This window comes from Notechis scutatus, chromosome 8, assembly GCF_049901735.1.
Source record: "Notechis scutatus isolate UNSWTSFEM ecotype Mainland chromosome 8, rNotScu1.2, whole genome shotgun sequence".
NCBI classification, from domain to species: domain Eukaryota; kingdom Metazoa; phylum Chordata; class Lepidosauria; order Squamata; family Elapidae; genus Notechis; species Notechis scutatus.
Genome location: NC_142016.1, coordinates 21,340,145 through 21,356,259, shown reverse-complemented (window position 1 = coordinate 21,356,259; position 16,115 = coordinate 21,340,145). Strand labels below are relative to the sequence as shown.

General features: G+C 42.4%; 1 protein-coding gene across 1 annotated transcript; it reads right to left on the bottom strand.

Moving 5' to 3' along the window:
- Positions 1 to 657: 657 nt before the first annotated feature.
- Positions 658 to 15,213, bottom strand: LOC113421182 (urokinase plasminogen activator surface receptor-like). The gene is made up of 7 exons (XM_087971050.1): positions 15,024 to 15,213; positions 11,647 to 11,757; positions 9,995 to 10,153; positions 8,056 to 8,217; positions 4,859 to 4,996; positions 3,986 to 4,132; positions 658 to 2,883 (listed from the first exon to the last, which is right to left on the bottom strand). The coding sequence occupies exons 1-7, from the start codon at positions 15,070 to 15,072 to the stop codon at positions 2,633 to 2,635; spliced, it is 1,017 nt and encodes a 338-aa protein (XP_087827176.1). The 5' UTR covers positions 15,073 to 15,213; the 3' UTR covers positions 658 to 2,632.
- Positions 15,214 to 16,115: the final 902 nt, after the last annotated feature.

Below are 16,115 nucleotides of genomic sequence, written 5' to 3'. Positions count from 1 at the left end.
TTTGAACTGAGGTAACGGAATGTGAGGCAACTGGCAGTTGGAACAGAGTTCTTTTCAGGTGGGGAGGGGGAGTAGAACTCCTTAGCATCAGAGCGTGTTAATTGCTGTATTAAGAAATAGTAATGATCTGATGGTCATTTTGAAAAATCCTTTCTTATCGAGCACCTAGAAGGCAAGAGGAACATACGTGCCAAATTTCAAGTTTGTAGCCTTTACGGTTCTGGAGATTTCGTGGTGAGTGAGTGGTACTTGGCATCCCATTCTTCTCCTCAGATTGGTTGGTATCGTTGTCTGTCAAACTGAAAGTATATAGCCCAGCCTTGATTTTGTATATCTGGCTAAAATAAACTGCATACAGGTAGATTCCTCAAAGAATAACTTTATTGGAAATATCATATTGGCACAGTTGAAGTCCACACCTCCTCCTTCCCCATCTGGCACTGATGATGTTACTTAATTGGGTAATAAAATGTCTGCAAGACAATGACCAAGCTCGGAGAGCAGCAAGGACCCTTCATTTCAACCCTAATCTACAAATATTCTTCTTTATTGGATCTTTATTGGAAATATCTAAATCTCTTTCCTATCTTCCATCTAGAAGGAACAACCGCCTGTAGTGTTAATTGGATTAAAATATAGTAAGCCCACAAGAATACATTTTGAATGTTACAAAAATATTTTATTAACATAAATAGATATATAAAATAATAAAATAACAGGAAGAAACCATTCCATGCTGCCAACAAACATCTAAAAGAGGAAAATAGCTGCTCTTTATGTGTCAATAATGAATCAAACTTCGTAGGTAAGGTAAGGATAGCTCTTGAGTACCCCACCCAGATTTTAAAAGACCACAAGGCTCAATCTTCCTGAGTCGAAACAGTTAAAAAGAGTCCTTCATAGCATTGAGAAGATATAAATAAAAGGAATAGGAAATTTCATGGTGTCCTATGAAAAATAAGGATTTCCCCTCAAAATGTGCGTCCAGCACTTTTGCTATAATTCAGCAATCTTGACTTATATTCATTGTTCCAAAACAGGGAGTTTTTAAGAAGAGATTGGATAACCCTTTGTCTGAAGTGGTATAGGGTTTTCCTGCCTAAGCAGGGGGTTGGACTAGAAGACCTCCAAGGTCCCTTCCAAACTCTGTTATTCTATTCTATCCTGTTGAGCAGAAACCCAAGATATCATGAGCTTTCCTAGCCACTAGCCTTCTTTTACAACACGTACCTTAATTCTCACCAAGCTATCCACACTGATCTGGTTGCCGGACATCTTACAGATAGTTCCCGACTTACAACAGTTCATTTAGTGAACGTTCGAAGTTACAACCAAGTTACAACAATCAAGAGCCATGGTGGCTCAGTGGTTAGAATGCAGTATAACAGGTTAACCCAGGAGTTTGATTGTCACCAGGCTCAAGGCTGACTCAGCCTTCCATCCTTCCAAGGTGGGTAAAATGAGGACCCAGATTGTTGGGGGGCAAGAGGCTGACTCTGTAAAACCGCTTAGGGAGGTCCGCAAAGTGTTATATAAGTGCTATTGCTACAACGGCACTGAAAAAAATGACTTATGACCATTTTTTCATACTTGGTCATAGGATCAAAATTCAGAATGATTGGCAACTGACTCATATTTACGACACTTGCAGTGTCCAGAAGTGTCCACTTGGCAACCTTCTGACAAACAAAATCAGTGGGGAAGCCAGATGGACTTAACCACCATGTTACTAACTTAAGAACTGCGGCGATCGACTTCACAACTGGGGCCAGACAAGTCCTAAAACGGGGCAAAACTCATTTAACAAACGTCTTGCTTAGCACCAGAAACGTTGGCCTCAACTGCGGTCGTAAGTTGAGGACTACCTGTGTATGTGTAGTGAAGAAAAATAAATACTCTCAAGTAGGCATGGATAACTTGGATAATGACCATTTTGAAAAAGGGAGGGAAGGCTCACGTGTGCTTGGAATACATACTCTTTGGTCCAGGGGTGGGATTCAGCCGGTTTGGGCTGGTTTGGGCGAACCAGATGTTAAATTTACATCTGGTTCGCTGAACCGGTAGTTGAACTGACCAGCTGGCTCCACTCGCCCCGCCCCACCCCTCCACGTGGAGTCTCCACGTGGCCTATTTTGGATGCGGGTAAGTGTAGGATTCGCGCAGAGGCTGTGGGAGAGCGAAAAATGGCCCTTCCGGAAATGCAGAAACGGGCCTGTTTCTGGCTTCCGGAGGGCCTCCAGAGCCCAAGGGAGGCTGTTTTCACCCTCCCAGAGGCCTGAGGGAAGCCTCCGGACTCTGGGGAAGGTGAAAAACAGCCCTCCCGGAAGTTCTGGTAAGCCACGCCCACCCAGCAACCAGGCAGAGAACCGGTTGTTGGGATTTTTGAATCCCACCCCTGCTTTGGTCTCCAAGAATGGTCTCTTCACCCCTGGTTTTGTAGGGTGGTGGTGGTGGTGGTCTCTTTAATGGTGTGAGGTGTACATCCTGCATAAATAGGGGCTCTCAGAAGGAGCCCCGTTTGCTCCCAGCTGTATTAAATATTGAGGAGAGTAGAAAAAGTCTTAGTTCTAAGTCCTACTTGGTCCAGATCTGGAGTAAGTGTCCGTCTTCCTCTTGGAGATCAGGAGCTTCCTCAAGAAAGGAGAAAAACTATAAAAAGCAGGAGACTCGTTGACATAATAGTGTGATGGGCCAAGGTAAAGTGGCTGGCTTGGCTCCTTGGAGATGGTTTTAGCTGTCCATCAATGATCAAGCTGTTGCACTGATCACCAGTACAACAGTGGGTTTCTACGCTGCCTAGGTTCTTGTAGATGGAGGTGTAGGGACTGTCGCACCAGGAAGGGGATGCACAACCTTTGACCACTGAATAGTTCCCAGAGATGCCTGAATGAGGGAGAAAGCGAGAGAGAAACTGAGTCTTCCATTCCCACTTGAACCATACCATGGAAGGATGCAGTCTTATAAAATAATGTAGTAAGCAGAAGGTATCTCAACAAGGGTCTTCAAACTTGGCAAGTTTAAGACTTGTGGACTTCAACTCCCAGCATTCCTGAGCTAACATGACTGGAAGAAGAATTCTGGGAGTTGAAGTCCACAAGTCTTAAAGCTGTCAAGTTTGAAGACCCTTGGTATGTTCAGTTCATTTTCTCTTAAGCTCTCGAGGGCAGATGTTACATTATGCCATGCCCCCAGTTCTGCTGACCACAAGGAGGCAGACACTACAGAACCAGTTTCATCCAGTATGGGACTGGTTGAATATAGATATCCAGAAGTTATTCTAGGGCAGCTTTTCTCAACCATGGCAACTTGAAGATGAGTGGACTTCAACTCTCAGAATTCTCCAGCCAGCCAACTTTAAGATGGATGGACTTCAACTCCCAGAATTCTCCGGACAGCATGTTGAAGTCCACCCAAGTTGCCGTGGTTGAGAAATGCTGTTTTGGTGCTTTTAAACTCTTAAACTGAAGTCATGAATTTTTGCTCTTCAGATGACTATTCATCTGTAACTCATTCAATGGTTAAAGGAACAGATACATGGAATCTGTCAGAATTGCACATGACTGACAACCATCTCTCTCTGCTCTCAGAACTTAAGGGAAGGTGGACTTCATACACCAGGGTTTCTTAACCTTGGCAAGTGTGGACTTCAACTCCCAGAATTCTGGGGAATTCTGGGAATTGAAGCCCACACATCTTCAACTTGCCAAAGTTTAGAAACATTGGCAAATACCACGCTGATAAATTGGCAGATTCAGAAAATTCTCATTGTCCACCAGGACATGGTCCAAAAGGGTCTGGATTGTTGAGAAAGACAGAGTTTCCACGCAACTCTGAAGCCTGCTTGAAACTCTTAGTCCATTTGAAGTAGGTTCACAATTTCTGCAGATTTATTTCCAAATCTTTCTCCTTGTGCTCACTCTGCAGATTAACGTTCAACCACATCAGAGAACGAGCAAGTAAGAGGAATTTGCAACTAATGACTCACCGTGGATCCCTGAGGCTTCCAAGCATTTGGTCATGGGCCCTCGGCATTGTACCGTTGTGATATTATTCGGGGCACAACCTTGAGTAGTGTCTCCTTCGCAGCTGTGGCACGTAAGGCCATTCAAGGGCAAGGAAGCCCACTTATAATCTGCAAAGAGAAGCAATCTCTGTGAATTGGTTCCCTTACTGCATTAAGCAAAGGGTTGTTGTCCATGATAATGGAATATTCATAACTTGTTGGGTATGTACAACACAACATGCCCCAAAGGGCAACTGGACTTCCTTGGGTTTTTTTTCCCTTTTCTTTGAAAACATTTTGCTTCTCATCCAAGAAGCTTCTTTGGTTTTAACTGACTGGTTCAAGATATTTATATTCTTTGCAAATCCTTCCGTCCTCCACCAGTCAGTTAGAACTGAAGAAGCCTCTTGGATAAGAAATGAAATGTTTTCAAGGGAAAAAAAAACTTAGAAACTCTGTAATTCTCTCTTTTTTCCCCTGGGCATCACTTCCAATATGGTACTTGGTGACTGTGCACCCAGGAAGATTTATACAGAAAGGAAAATGAACTAGCAAGATCAGGAAAATCCATAGTATAAAATGGTTTTTAAAACATGGATTGAAAGCATGGATATTCCCATGTATTTGTATCCATGTCTTTGACCTCAGATGTAGCGTTACATCACCCTGCAAAGGATGCCATGATGGGTGTCTTCACCATGGCTTTCATGCCAAGAGGGGGCTAAGCTCAGCCCACAGGAGGTGAATGGGGACTGACCATGATTGAAGGTCATCAAACTAACATTTGGGGATGGCTATTCTTTTTTCTGCAGGCCTCTTTTTACAGCTCTAAAACCATGTTGTGTGATGACCTACCTTGCACATCATTGTTACACCAGCTGGAGTTACAACACTTCACCGTGTAGAAACTCTTGTGGTTTTGGAAGCCCAGAGTATCCTGGCAGTGGGAAAGCTGGCCACAGCCCTTGATACGTTCTTGATCCGTGGGAAATTCTACCAGCGGGAGGGAAAAGCAATGATGTAAATGTGTTTTTGGCCTCCAGGGGGCACCCTGTTCCATGAGTTGAGATTCCCTAACAGAACAACAGGATAACAGATTTGGGAGGGACCCCGAAGGTCTTCTAGTCCAACCCCTGGCTCAAGCAGGAGACCCTATACCATTTCACACAAACAGTTGTCTAATCTCTTCTTAAAAACCTCCAGTTATTGGGGCAGCAACAACTTCTGAAGGCAAGCTGTTTCACCGGTTGGTTAATTGTTCTCACTGTCAGGAAATTTCTCCTTAGAGTTGCTGGTCCCAAAGGAACTTCTCAAAAGGCAACTGGACTCCCCACCTCCTTTGAAAAGCACTTTGGGACAACCGTGGCCTGGACGAATCCCCACAGACCTCCAGACCAGGATTTCTCCAAATGTACTCTGGAGATCCCCAAGATCCTTTCAGGGGAACCACAGAGTCAAATAAATAATTATTATAACCATTCTCAGGCTTAATTTCTAATGTAGTACATATTAATCGATATAACCCACATAAACCAAAGCTCTTTGGGATCCTTAATCATTCATAAGAATTCAAAGGGATCTTCTAAAAATTCCACATGCTGCCTGGGGAATTCTGGGAACTGAAGTCCATGTGTCTTAAAATGGAGAACATTGAGAAACACTGCTCTAAACCAGAGGTCTCCTACCTTGGCAACTTTAAGCCTAGCAGACTTCAATTCCCAGAATTCCCCAGCCAAATTGAAGTCCGTGTGTGTGTGTGTGCGTGTGTAACAATAATACAATCAATAATAATAATACAATCAAATAATAATACAGTCAAAATATAGCTTTACTATGCTTTACTACGCAAAATAGCTTTACTATGCAAAATAATACAGTCAATATTGACTGTATTATTTTGCATAGTAAAGCTGTGAGAGTTGGTCCAACTTCTTACTAGAACCCATTGGACCCAAACAAAACACTACAGTTTTGAGAACGGGGGAGTGAAATGCTAATTTTTAATCCCCGCATACAGAGGGCAAAAAATGACTTTATTATTTGGCACAATAGTGCTGGCTGTGAGCTGTTTCATCGTCTTAGCAGACATCACACAGTTCTGAGAATGGGGGAGTTAAATGCTAATTATATACAGTATATTTATTTGGCAGAGTGGGTAGGGGTGAATGCTGCACCATTTGCCATCTTTTATACTACTGGGAAATTGAAATGTTCTAAAGGTTACTACAAATTGGAGCTTCACAGAGATCCCTAAATACGTTTTTGCCTGAACACATTCCTTTAATTTGGTTAATTACAACAACTCCACTTACAAACATACAAAGTCTGATTAGTTTTAATTTTGGTCAGTTTTGTAGCTTTCTGAGTAAGGCGAATCCTGCTTAAATATATTTTGCATCGTCTGTGTTTAGACCAGGATTTCTCAACATTGGCTCCTTGAAGCTGCATGGACTTCAATTCCCAGAATTCCCCAGCCAAGAGCCAAGGTTGAGAAACATGGATTGTAGAAAACTGGCTATGTGGATGCATGATTGGATAATGCTGACTGCTACCTATTTTATTTCTATTTTTCTATTGTGTATTTTATTTGTTTTATTTACTAGAGTCATGTAAAAGTGAGAAAGGCAGCTATATAAATTCAATGAATAAATAAATCTTAGAGATAATGAATACAAAAGCATTTTGATCAATTAAAAAAAATGTATAGTTATATATACATGTATGCATTTATTTATTTCCCGGATCTAAATGTCTAAATCTTAGGTTGATCTCTGCTTTCCTGCCATATGTACTGAAATGAATGGATTGACAAAGCTAGGTCTGTCATAAATTATAGATAGTCCTTGACTTACAACCATTTTACAACCATTTAGTGACTGTTCAAAGTTACAATTATAGTAGTCCTTGACTTACAACCACTTACAACCATTTAGTGACTGTTCGAAGTTACAAGGGCACTGAAAAAAGTGACTTATGCTCGTTTTTCACACTTACAATCATTCCAGCACCCCCATGGTCATGTGATCAAAATTCAGGTGCTTGGCAATTGATTCACATTTATGTCCTGGGGTTATTGATCCTCTTTTGCAACCTCCTGACGAACAAAGTCTATGAGGAAGCTAGATTCACTTAAACAACCGTCTTGCTAATGTAACAACTCCAGTCATTCGCTTAACAATTATAGCAAGAAAGGTTGTAAAATGGGGTAAAATCCACGTGACAACTATTTTGTTTAGCAACAAAAGATTTGGGCTTTGCTGTGGTCATAAGGGCTTCCTGTGTGTTTTTTTTATTTATTAAATCCTATATAAATAAATTATATAGGATCTGTATACTGCAAGAGTCAAAAAGAGGGCTGTGAAAATATTTACAGACCCCTCACATCCCGGACATAAACTGTTTCAACTCCTTCCCTCAAAACGACGCTACAGAGCACTGCACACCAGAACAACTAGACACAAGGACAGTTTTTTCCTGAATATCATCACTCTGCTAAACAAATAATTTCCCCAACGCTGTCCAACTATTTACACAGTCTGCACTACTATTACTATAAATCTTCTCATCACTCCTTATCACCCATCCTCTCCCACTTGTGACTGCTGTAACTTTGTGGCTTGTATGCTTACGATTTATATTGACTGTTTCCTAGTATGATTTGATTGCTTATTGTACCCTACTACTATTATTAAGTGTTGTACCTTATGATTCTTGACTCTTGACAAATGTATCTTTTCTTTTATGTACACTGAGAGCATTTGCACCAAGACAAATTCCTTGTGTGGCCAATCATACTTGGCCCATGAAGAATTCTATTCTATTACTATATCGATTGCATTTGTTTAAAATGGCTGCCCTCAGATCACTCTTTTAGAGCTAGAGGTTTTGTTAAATTTCTAGACACATTTAATATGCAAACACACGATGCTTGAATTACCCAGGAGAGCTCTGGGAGTAAGATTTGAAATGAAAGTTAGCTTCCTGTCTGAAACAAAGACATCGGAGGAAGAAGCGGCCAATAAATTGTGCATCAGAAGAAGGCAGGGACTCACCTTCTGGATCCGTCAAGGAGGTAATATCTATGCACTTGTCCTGAGGCCAGAAACAACGCATCAGTTTGAGACTGGAGTTGTTACAAGTGTTATCAGCAGCTGTACAAGAGTAGCAATTCTGGAGGTTTTCGTTATGGCCTCGGACACGGATCATATCCATCACTGCCAAGGAGAAAAACAGCAAACCATTGAAACAGTGAATGAGTCTTTGTATATGCTTGCATACATTAAATCATGATTATTATGGATAAGATAGATAACTTCTATTGTCATTTTTTGTGTGTGAGCACAGTGGCCCACATTAAAAATGAAATTCTATTGCCTGCTCTCAAGAGAAAGTATCTATCTACCCAAACCCATACATAACATGCATATACACATGCAATATACATATGTGTATGTATATGTATATGTATATATGTGGATCTTTGGTTATTCGGGTTTTCTCCCGCGTAAGATTGGAAGTATCTAGGTGACGTTTCGACGAAGTCTCATTCATCATCTTCAGGCTTGTGTCTTCAGCTTTGTGCTTCTCAGAGTACTTACTCTGAGAAGCAGTGCTTACTCTGAGAAGCTTACTCTTTGTGCTTACTCTGAGAAGCACAAAGCTGAAGACACAAGCCTGAAGATGATGAATGAGACTTCATCAAACGCCTACATACTTCCAATCTTACGTGGGAGAAAAATAAATAGATCCACATACAAATACGAGAACCTCAGATCCATATATAAATACAACTTTAAAGAACTATATATATATATATATATATATATATATATATATATATATATGTATATGTATATGTATATATATATATATATATATATATATATATATATATATATATATATGTGTGTGTGTGTGTGTGTGTGTGTGTGCGCGCGCACACACACACACACACCTATATATGTTTGTGTATATATATGTGCATGTGTGTGTATGTATGTATATAGGTAGGTACACACACACACACACACCACCTCTAGGTCACCGCACCCAGCTCTTTCTTCACAATCAGGAGGCTGTGAGTTCGATCCTAGGTATAGGCAGATATTTCTCTCTCTGGGCACAATGAGGACCATATCTGCTGAACAAAACTCTGCATTGGCAACAGGAAGGGCATCCAGCCAGTAAACATTCAGCTCCATTCGGTTGCCCAGACTCCACCCTGCAAGGGATTATGGGGTTGTTAAAAGAGGAACAATACTGTGACTGAATCTAGATGTTCTCCTTCGGATACCACGAAGCTTCCTCCCGGAAGGTAACAAGGAAAACAGTGAAGAGGATGTGTAGCAACCCAGGCCACACTTCGGACTCTGTTCAAGCATCATTATGTCAGAGTCTCTAGGCATCACGGCACGTACAAAACCCCAAGAAGCATTTTTTAGGACTGTTCGTGAAACTGTACTTCAATCCATGGAGATTCCCAAGCACTCAGCTCATGGATGTCCCAAAGACACTTTTTCCAAAGGGCAACTGGGGGACTTTCTTAGTTTTGTTTCCTTGAAAAAGAACCGAAGAAGCTTCTTCAATAAGAAGCAAAATGTTTTAAAGGGGAGGGGGGGAAACTAGTTGCCCTTTGGGATCTGTGTTTACATCTGTGTTTCTTCGTTGTGGCAACTTTAAGATGGATGAACTTCAACTCCCAGAATTCCCCAGCCAGCCATGTAACAGCCTAGCAACAGAAATCTGGGTCCCAATTATGGTGGTTGTCAAAGACTATCTATAGTAGGGGTCTCCGATCTTGGCAACTTGAAGACTTGTAGACTTCAATTCCCAGAATTCCTCAGCCAGCTTTGGGAGTTGAAGTCCACAGGCCTTAAAGTTGCCAAGGTTGCAGACTCTTGAATAGAACAAGCGAAGACTCATTTAATGGGATATTTGAAGTCATGCAGGTATCAGTCCCTGAATAAAACTCCTACGCGCTCAAATATGTACTTCTGGGTATTTCCTTCGGTACGTCACTGTTGCACAGGTCGGTTTCACAAAATTCCTCTGCCAAAAACACCAGCCGATGGCCCAGAAGGTGTGAGATGGAATTATTAGTCTTTCCACTGATGTCACAGCCCTTGAGGAAGTAGGTGGAGATCTTGGGTCCTGCAGGACAACGGAGGAAGAGAAAGGCAGAGACACAACGGCCGTCATGGCAGGTTCCTGAGCTCGTACGTACAAATCGGCTCTCGGTTTTTAATGGGGATTCTTCCTATCCTTCCCTTGACAACGTGGAAAATGACACTATAGGGCACTGCGTGTCAGAACAACTAGAAAAAAGGACGGGTTTTTCCCTGCATGCCATCACTCTGCTAAACAACTGATTCCCACAACACTGTCAAACTATCTAAAAAGGCAGTATTACCATCATTATTCTCCTCTTCCCTATCTCCTCATCTTCTTATGACTATAACTTTGTTGCTTATCACTATTGTTGTATGTACATTAAGAGTTTATGCACTGGAAACAAATTCCTTGTATATCTAATCACACTCGGCCAACAAAGAAGTCTATTCTATTCTATTCTATTCTATTCTATTCTATTCTATTCTATTCTATTCTGTTCTGTTCTATTCTATTCTATTCTATTCTATTCTGTTCTGTTCTAATTCTATTCTATTCTATTCTATTCTATTCTATTCTATATTTATCACTTTACTCTACAATGAGATCTCTACTCACCAAAGACTCTACTCCTACTGTGTACTCTAATCTACTCTATGAATGAATGTATCTTTTATCATTCTTTTATTCAATGAGATCTTATGCACCAAAGACAATTCTATTCTGTCCAATCATTCTTTCCAATAAACTATTCTATTCTATTCTATTCTATTCTATTCTATTCTATTCTATTCTATTCTATTCTATTCTACTCTATTCTACTCTACTCTACTCTACTCTACTCTACTCTACTCTACAAGCAGGAGACCCTACACCATTTCTGACGGATGGCAGTCCAGTCTCCTCTTGAAAGCTTCCAGTGATGAAGCTCCCACAACTTCTGAAGGCAACCTCTGTTCCATTCTCACTGTCAGAAAATTTCTCCTTATTTCTAGGTTGAATCTCTCCTTGATCAGTTTCCATCCATTATTCCTTGTCTGGCCTACAGGTGCTTTGGAAAACAGCTTGACCCCTTCCTCCTCTCTGTGGCAGCCCCTCAAATATTGGAAGACTGCTATCATGTCTCCCCTGGTCCTTCTCTTCCTTAGACTAGCCAAGTCCAGTTCCTGTACCCGTTCATCGTATGTTTTGGCCTCCAGTCCCCTAATCAACATGCCGGGCGTTAACCTAAATGAAGCCAGTCTGGCATACATAATTCACAGTCACCTGTGACCCTGTTCCCCACCTCCCCCCTGGGTGTATCATAAATCAGATTCTCCAATGAAGCACGTTGTCGTCAATCACATTCTCCAACGAAGGATTTTCTCAGGCAGAAGCCGCCTTGAGTCGCCATGTGTGATTAGACGGCAGTATAAATTTCCAAATGAATAAATAAATAAAATGCAGCCTGGATCAGCCATGGGCCACTCACGCTTTCTCTCCCATCACCCTCTTTCCCCTATCACGCCCTCCCTTTCTCCCTCCCCAAAACTTACGACTTATTATGGTCATAACGGTGGTTTTGCACATCTGCTGGTGCTCTTTACATGTTTCCATATCCCAGCAGTCGCTGTTCCCGTTACAGGAGTAGCATTGAAGGGCAACAACTATTAGAAGAAGTTGAAAGGGAAGCCATTAGTAAAGCAGGGGGCAACAGGTAGGCCTCAGCTTACAGCTACAATTGGTGCAGTTGTTAAGTGAAACATAGGGCTGTTTAGAGCAAGGGTCTTCAAACTTGGCAAGTTTAAGACTTGTGGACTTCAACTCCCAGAATTCCTGAGCTAACGTGACTGGAGGAGGAATTCTGGGAGTTGGAGGCCATAAGTCTTAAAGCTGTCAAGTTCGAGGACCTCTGGATTGCCTGCTTGCCCTGATGGCTTTTGCTTGTGACTGGGTTGGGAAAGTCACAAATGATGATCACCTGATGCAGCCCCATGCGGCAAACCTTATAAATGCATGCCATTTGCCAAACGACCAAATCACGGGACCAGGAGATATTGCAATGGCCATAAGTGTGATGACCGATTGTAAGCCCCCTTTTTCAGTGGCATTGTAACTTCAAATGGTTGCTAACAAATTTTTGTAAATCGAGGACTATCTGCAGAAGGCCTCTGTAAAACAGGGATATTGGGAACAGACTTCTCTACAGGAACTATTTATTTCCTTCCTTCCTTCCTTCCTTCCTTCCTTCCTTCCTTCCTTCCTTCCTTCCTTCCTTCCTTCCTTCCTTCCTTCCTTTTCCCTGTTCCTTCCTCCTTCCTTCCTTCCTTCTTTTCTCTTTTTCTCCTTCCTTCTTTTCCTTTTTCCTCCTTCCTTCCTTCTTTCTTTACCCTTTTCCTTCCTCCTTCCTTCTTTACCCTTTTTCTTCCTCCTTCCTTCTTTCCTTCCTTCCTTCTTTTCCCTTTCCTTCCTTCCTTCTTTTCCTTTCCTTCCTTCCTTCCCTTCCTTCCTTCCTTTTCCCTTTCCCTTCTTCCTTCCTTTGTTTACTTCCTTCTTTTCCCTTTCCTTCCTTTCTTTCCTTCCTTCTTCTTTTTCCTCTTCCTTCCTTTCTTCTTTTCCTTTCCTTTCTTCCTTTTTTTCCTTCCTTCCTTCCTTCCTTCCTTCCTTCCTTCCTTCCTTCCTTCCTTCCTTCCTTCCTTCCTTCCTTCCTTCCTTCCTTCCTTCCTTCCTTCCCTTCCCTTCCCTTCCTTCCTTCCTTCCCCTTCCTTCCCTTCCCTTCCTTTTATTTTTCATACTTCTTAATTGCCCATTCTTAACTGCGCATCTTCCTCAGATGTATGCTCCTCCGTTTATGTAAGCCATGGGTTTGTTGAACTGTGGCCAGTTCAAGAAATCATAATTGGTGGAACACACTAAGCCAGGAATTCTTCTAATCTAAGCTATGTATGGTCTATTGAGAACCACGTTGCAAAAGAGGGCAGGTCCGAAATGAATGTATGTGGTGGTAGGGTTGAAATGGGTGCTTTAAAAAAAATTAAGACACTTTTTTATTCCTTAGGTGGGCAAGCATGGAAAGGGAGATCAGCAAACAATGAAATAGGCATTACAGTGTCATGGTACCTATTCAGCTCCTATCATCCCATTTTCATGATGTCTTACATAAGTATTTAAGGAGTGGAATTTGCATTGTGATTTTATGATGCAAGTTCCATTCTCTTGAAGAAATGCCAGTTTGCTACTGATAACCCTGGACAGTAATGTCCACAGTGCCAACCACATTAAAAAAACAAAAACACAAGCACAAAAATATTTGGCCTTACTGCTTTACAGGCCTCTAAATCTGCAAAGGAATTCAGGAGGCTGGGATCCATTTTTTAAAATATACTACTGCACAAAGCTGTAACTGCAGTCCTTGTTTCTGGGATTATCAGACAGATTGAAATTCATAAATATTTTCCATCTTTGAAAATGCTCCAGGATCAGAGTTTTACTGGTTTTCAGCCACTCTTGTTGGGGAATTCTGGGAGTTGAAGTCCGCATCTCTTAAAATTGTCAAGGTTTCAAATTTTCTAGCCACCCATAACTTGCAGGGGAAAGTGAGGAAGTGAGCAAGCCATTATTTTTAGTTGCTAATTTTTACCTTTTGCATTGTCCCTAAACAAGCAAATCGATCCGTGCTTGATTTGCCTTTGGGTTGTTCATGATTTTAAAAAAAAATTAAATAAACCAGGCATCTTATAAAAGCCTAAGATTTCAGGGTTAGAGTCATTTTCCCCCAGTGCCTCTGCTCAAGACTTCTGGTCTCAAGATTAGAAAACAAAACTTTTCTTCCACCTGCCATAATCTCAACAGCAGCTGGGGGCAGCCACAAGACTCCAAAGTGCCAGTTGCCTCTGGTGATCATCTGCATTTCTGCAGCCCAAACTCAAACTGTAACCATGAGGCATGACTTCCTATTGAGAATAAAAAGAGGGGGGGGGGGGTAGGAAAAACTACAATTCTGCTTCTTTCTCTCCTGCTTGCGACCTGCTCTGAAATCAGCCGGATCGATTCCCCCCACCCACCCGCAACCGATCATAAAAGAACCAAACTTTGAAAACTCCAGTGCGAAACTCATTTGGGAGCTCCGAAGAACAACTTTCATTTAACAGCCCTTTAGACAAAAGACAATACACAAAATCATTCGCATCCAACTGCCACCCATTCCACTATTTAATTCTCTCTTTCTCTCTCTCTCTCCCTCCCTCTCTTCCTTCTCTCTCTTTTCTCTCTCTCTCCTTCCTTCTTTCTCTCTCTTTCTTTCTCTTTCTCTTTCCTTCCTCCCTCCCTCCCTTTCTTTTCTCTCTCTCTTTCTTTCTCTCCTTCTCTCTCCTTCCTTTCTTCTCTCTCTCTCTTTCTCTTTCCCTCTCTCTCCTCCCTCCCTCCTTTCCTCTCTCTCTCTCTTTCCTTCTCTCTCCTTATTTCCTTCTTTCTCTCTCTCTCTCTTTCTTTCTCTTTCTCTCTCTCTCCTCTCTCCTCCCCTTTCTCTCTTTCCTTCTCTCTCTCTCGCCTTCCTTCCCTCTTTCTCTCTTTCTCTCTCTCTCTCTCCCTCTCCCTCCCTCCTCCTTCTTCTCTCTCTTTCCTTCTCTCTCCTTACTTCCTTCCTTCTCTCTCTCTCTCTTTCTTTCTCTCTCTCCCTCTCTCCTTCCCTTTCTTCTCTCTCTCTTTCCTTCTCTCTCTCTCCTTCCTTCCTTCCTTCTTTCTCTCTCTCTCTTTCTCTCTCTCCCTCTCTCCTCCCTCCCTCCTTTCTTCTCTCTCTCTTTCCTTCTCTCTCTCTCCTTCCTTCCTTCTTTTCTCTTTCTTTCTTTCTTTCTCTCTCCCCTCTCTCTCCTTCCTCCCTCCCTCCTCTCTTTTACCTCTGCCCCCTCCCCACTCTTCTTTTTTTGCTTTTTACCGTCTGTCGCCACCAAGGAGAACAAAACGCCGGTCCAAAAGCACTTCATGGATTCAGGATGCTGAACGGGATCCGGGGCGGCGGCGTAGGAGCGAGCTGGTAATCCGCAAAGCGAGTGGATCCTGGAGCAATTCTTGCAGTCGGAGGGGGAGGAAAAAAAAAACTTAGGCTCTGCGGTTCCTTCCTTCTGGCGCTCTGCTTATGTTTGAAATCCAACCCCCCTCCCTCCTTCCTCCAGCTGGCCTGGCTCCACCCCGGGCATCACTTGCGTCCCTCTTTTTAGAGAAGTTTCGGAGAGTGACGCAGCGGCGGTGGAATGAAGGGGACGGGAAGAAGAACGGGGAAGTGATGAAAACTTCACTTCGCGGCCCCGTCAGCTCTCGGTTGCAGGCACACGGCGTTCTTTCCGCTGGAAACCATCCTCGCTTGCAGAAGCGGCTAGTCCTCAGTGCGGTGTTTCCCAACCTTGGCAACTTCTAAAGCAGGTGCCAAAGATTTTTTTTCCCCCTCGGTTTGTTTAACGTGTTTTGCACTGCGGGCGTTAAGAATGCAGGGCTGTCTGTCGGCAACAAACTGGGATTTCTTCATGCTGGTGATGATTGGTTCCCTTGCCTTTATTATTGTTATTATTATTTTTTAGAAATAACTCAAGGTGGCCGACATAACTGATGTTCACTCTTCCTCCTATTGCCCTGCAACAACAACCCTGTGAGATGGGTTGAGCTGGCCCAAATGGATGGAAATGGAACAAGGAGAGATTCAACCTGGAAATAAGGAGAAACTTTTCTAACATTGAGAACAATCAACCAACGGAACAGAAGTTGCCCTTGGAAGTTGTGGGAGCTTCATCACTTGAGACTTTCAAGAAGAGATTGGACTGCCATCTGTCAGAAATGGTGTAGGGTCTCCCGCTTGGACAGGGGGTTGGACTAGATGACCCTTCCAGCTCTGTTAATCTGTATAACCTTTATAAAGTCACCCACCCAGTAAGCTTTCATGCCTAACAGGGGATTAGACCTCACAGTCTCTGCGTTTCTAGCCTTAACCACTAAACCAGGAATCTCCAAACTTAGCAACTTTTAAGACTTGTGA

What these genes read in the sequence shown, in the direction of transcription:
- LOC113421182 (XM_087971050.1), bottom strand. Translation starts at nt 15,072, where the DNA reads ATGAAGTGCTTTTGGACCGGCGTTTTGTTCTCCTTGGTGGCGACAGAC. An exon ending in CGTTATGACCATAATAAGTC is followed by an intron (nt 10,154 to 11,646) that starts GTAAGTTTTGGG and finishes GTTGTCCTGCAG; the next exon opens with GACCCAAGATCTCCACCTAC. An exon ending in CTCCTTGACGGATCCAGAAG is followed by an intron (nt 4,997 to 8,055) that starts GTGAGTCCCTGC and finishes TCCCGCTGGTAG; the next exon opens with AATTTCCCACGGATCAAGAA.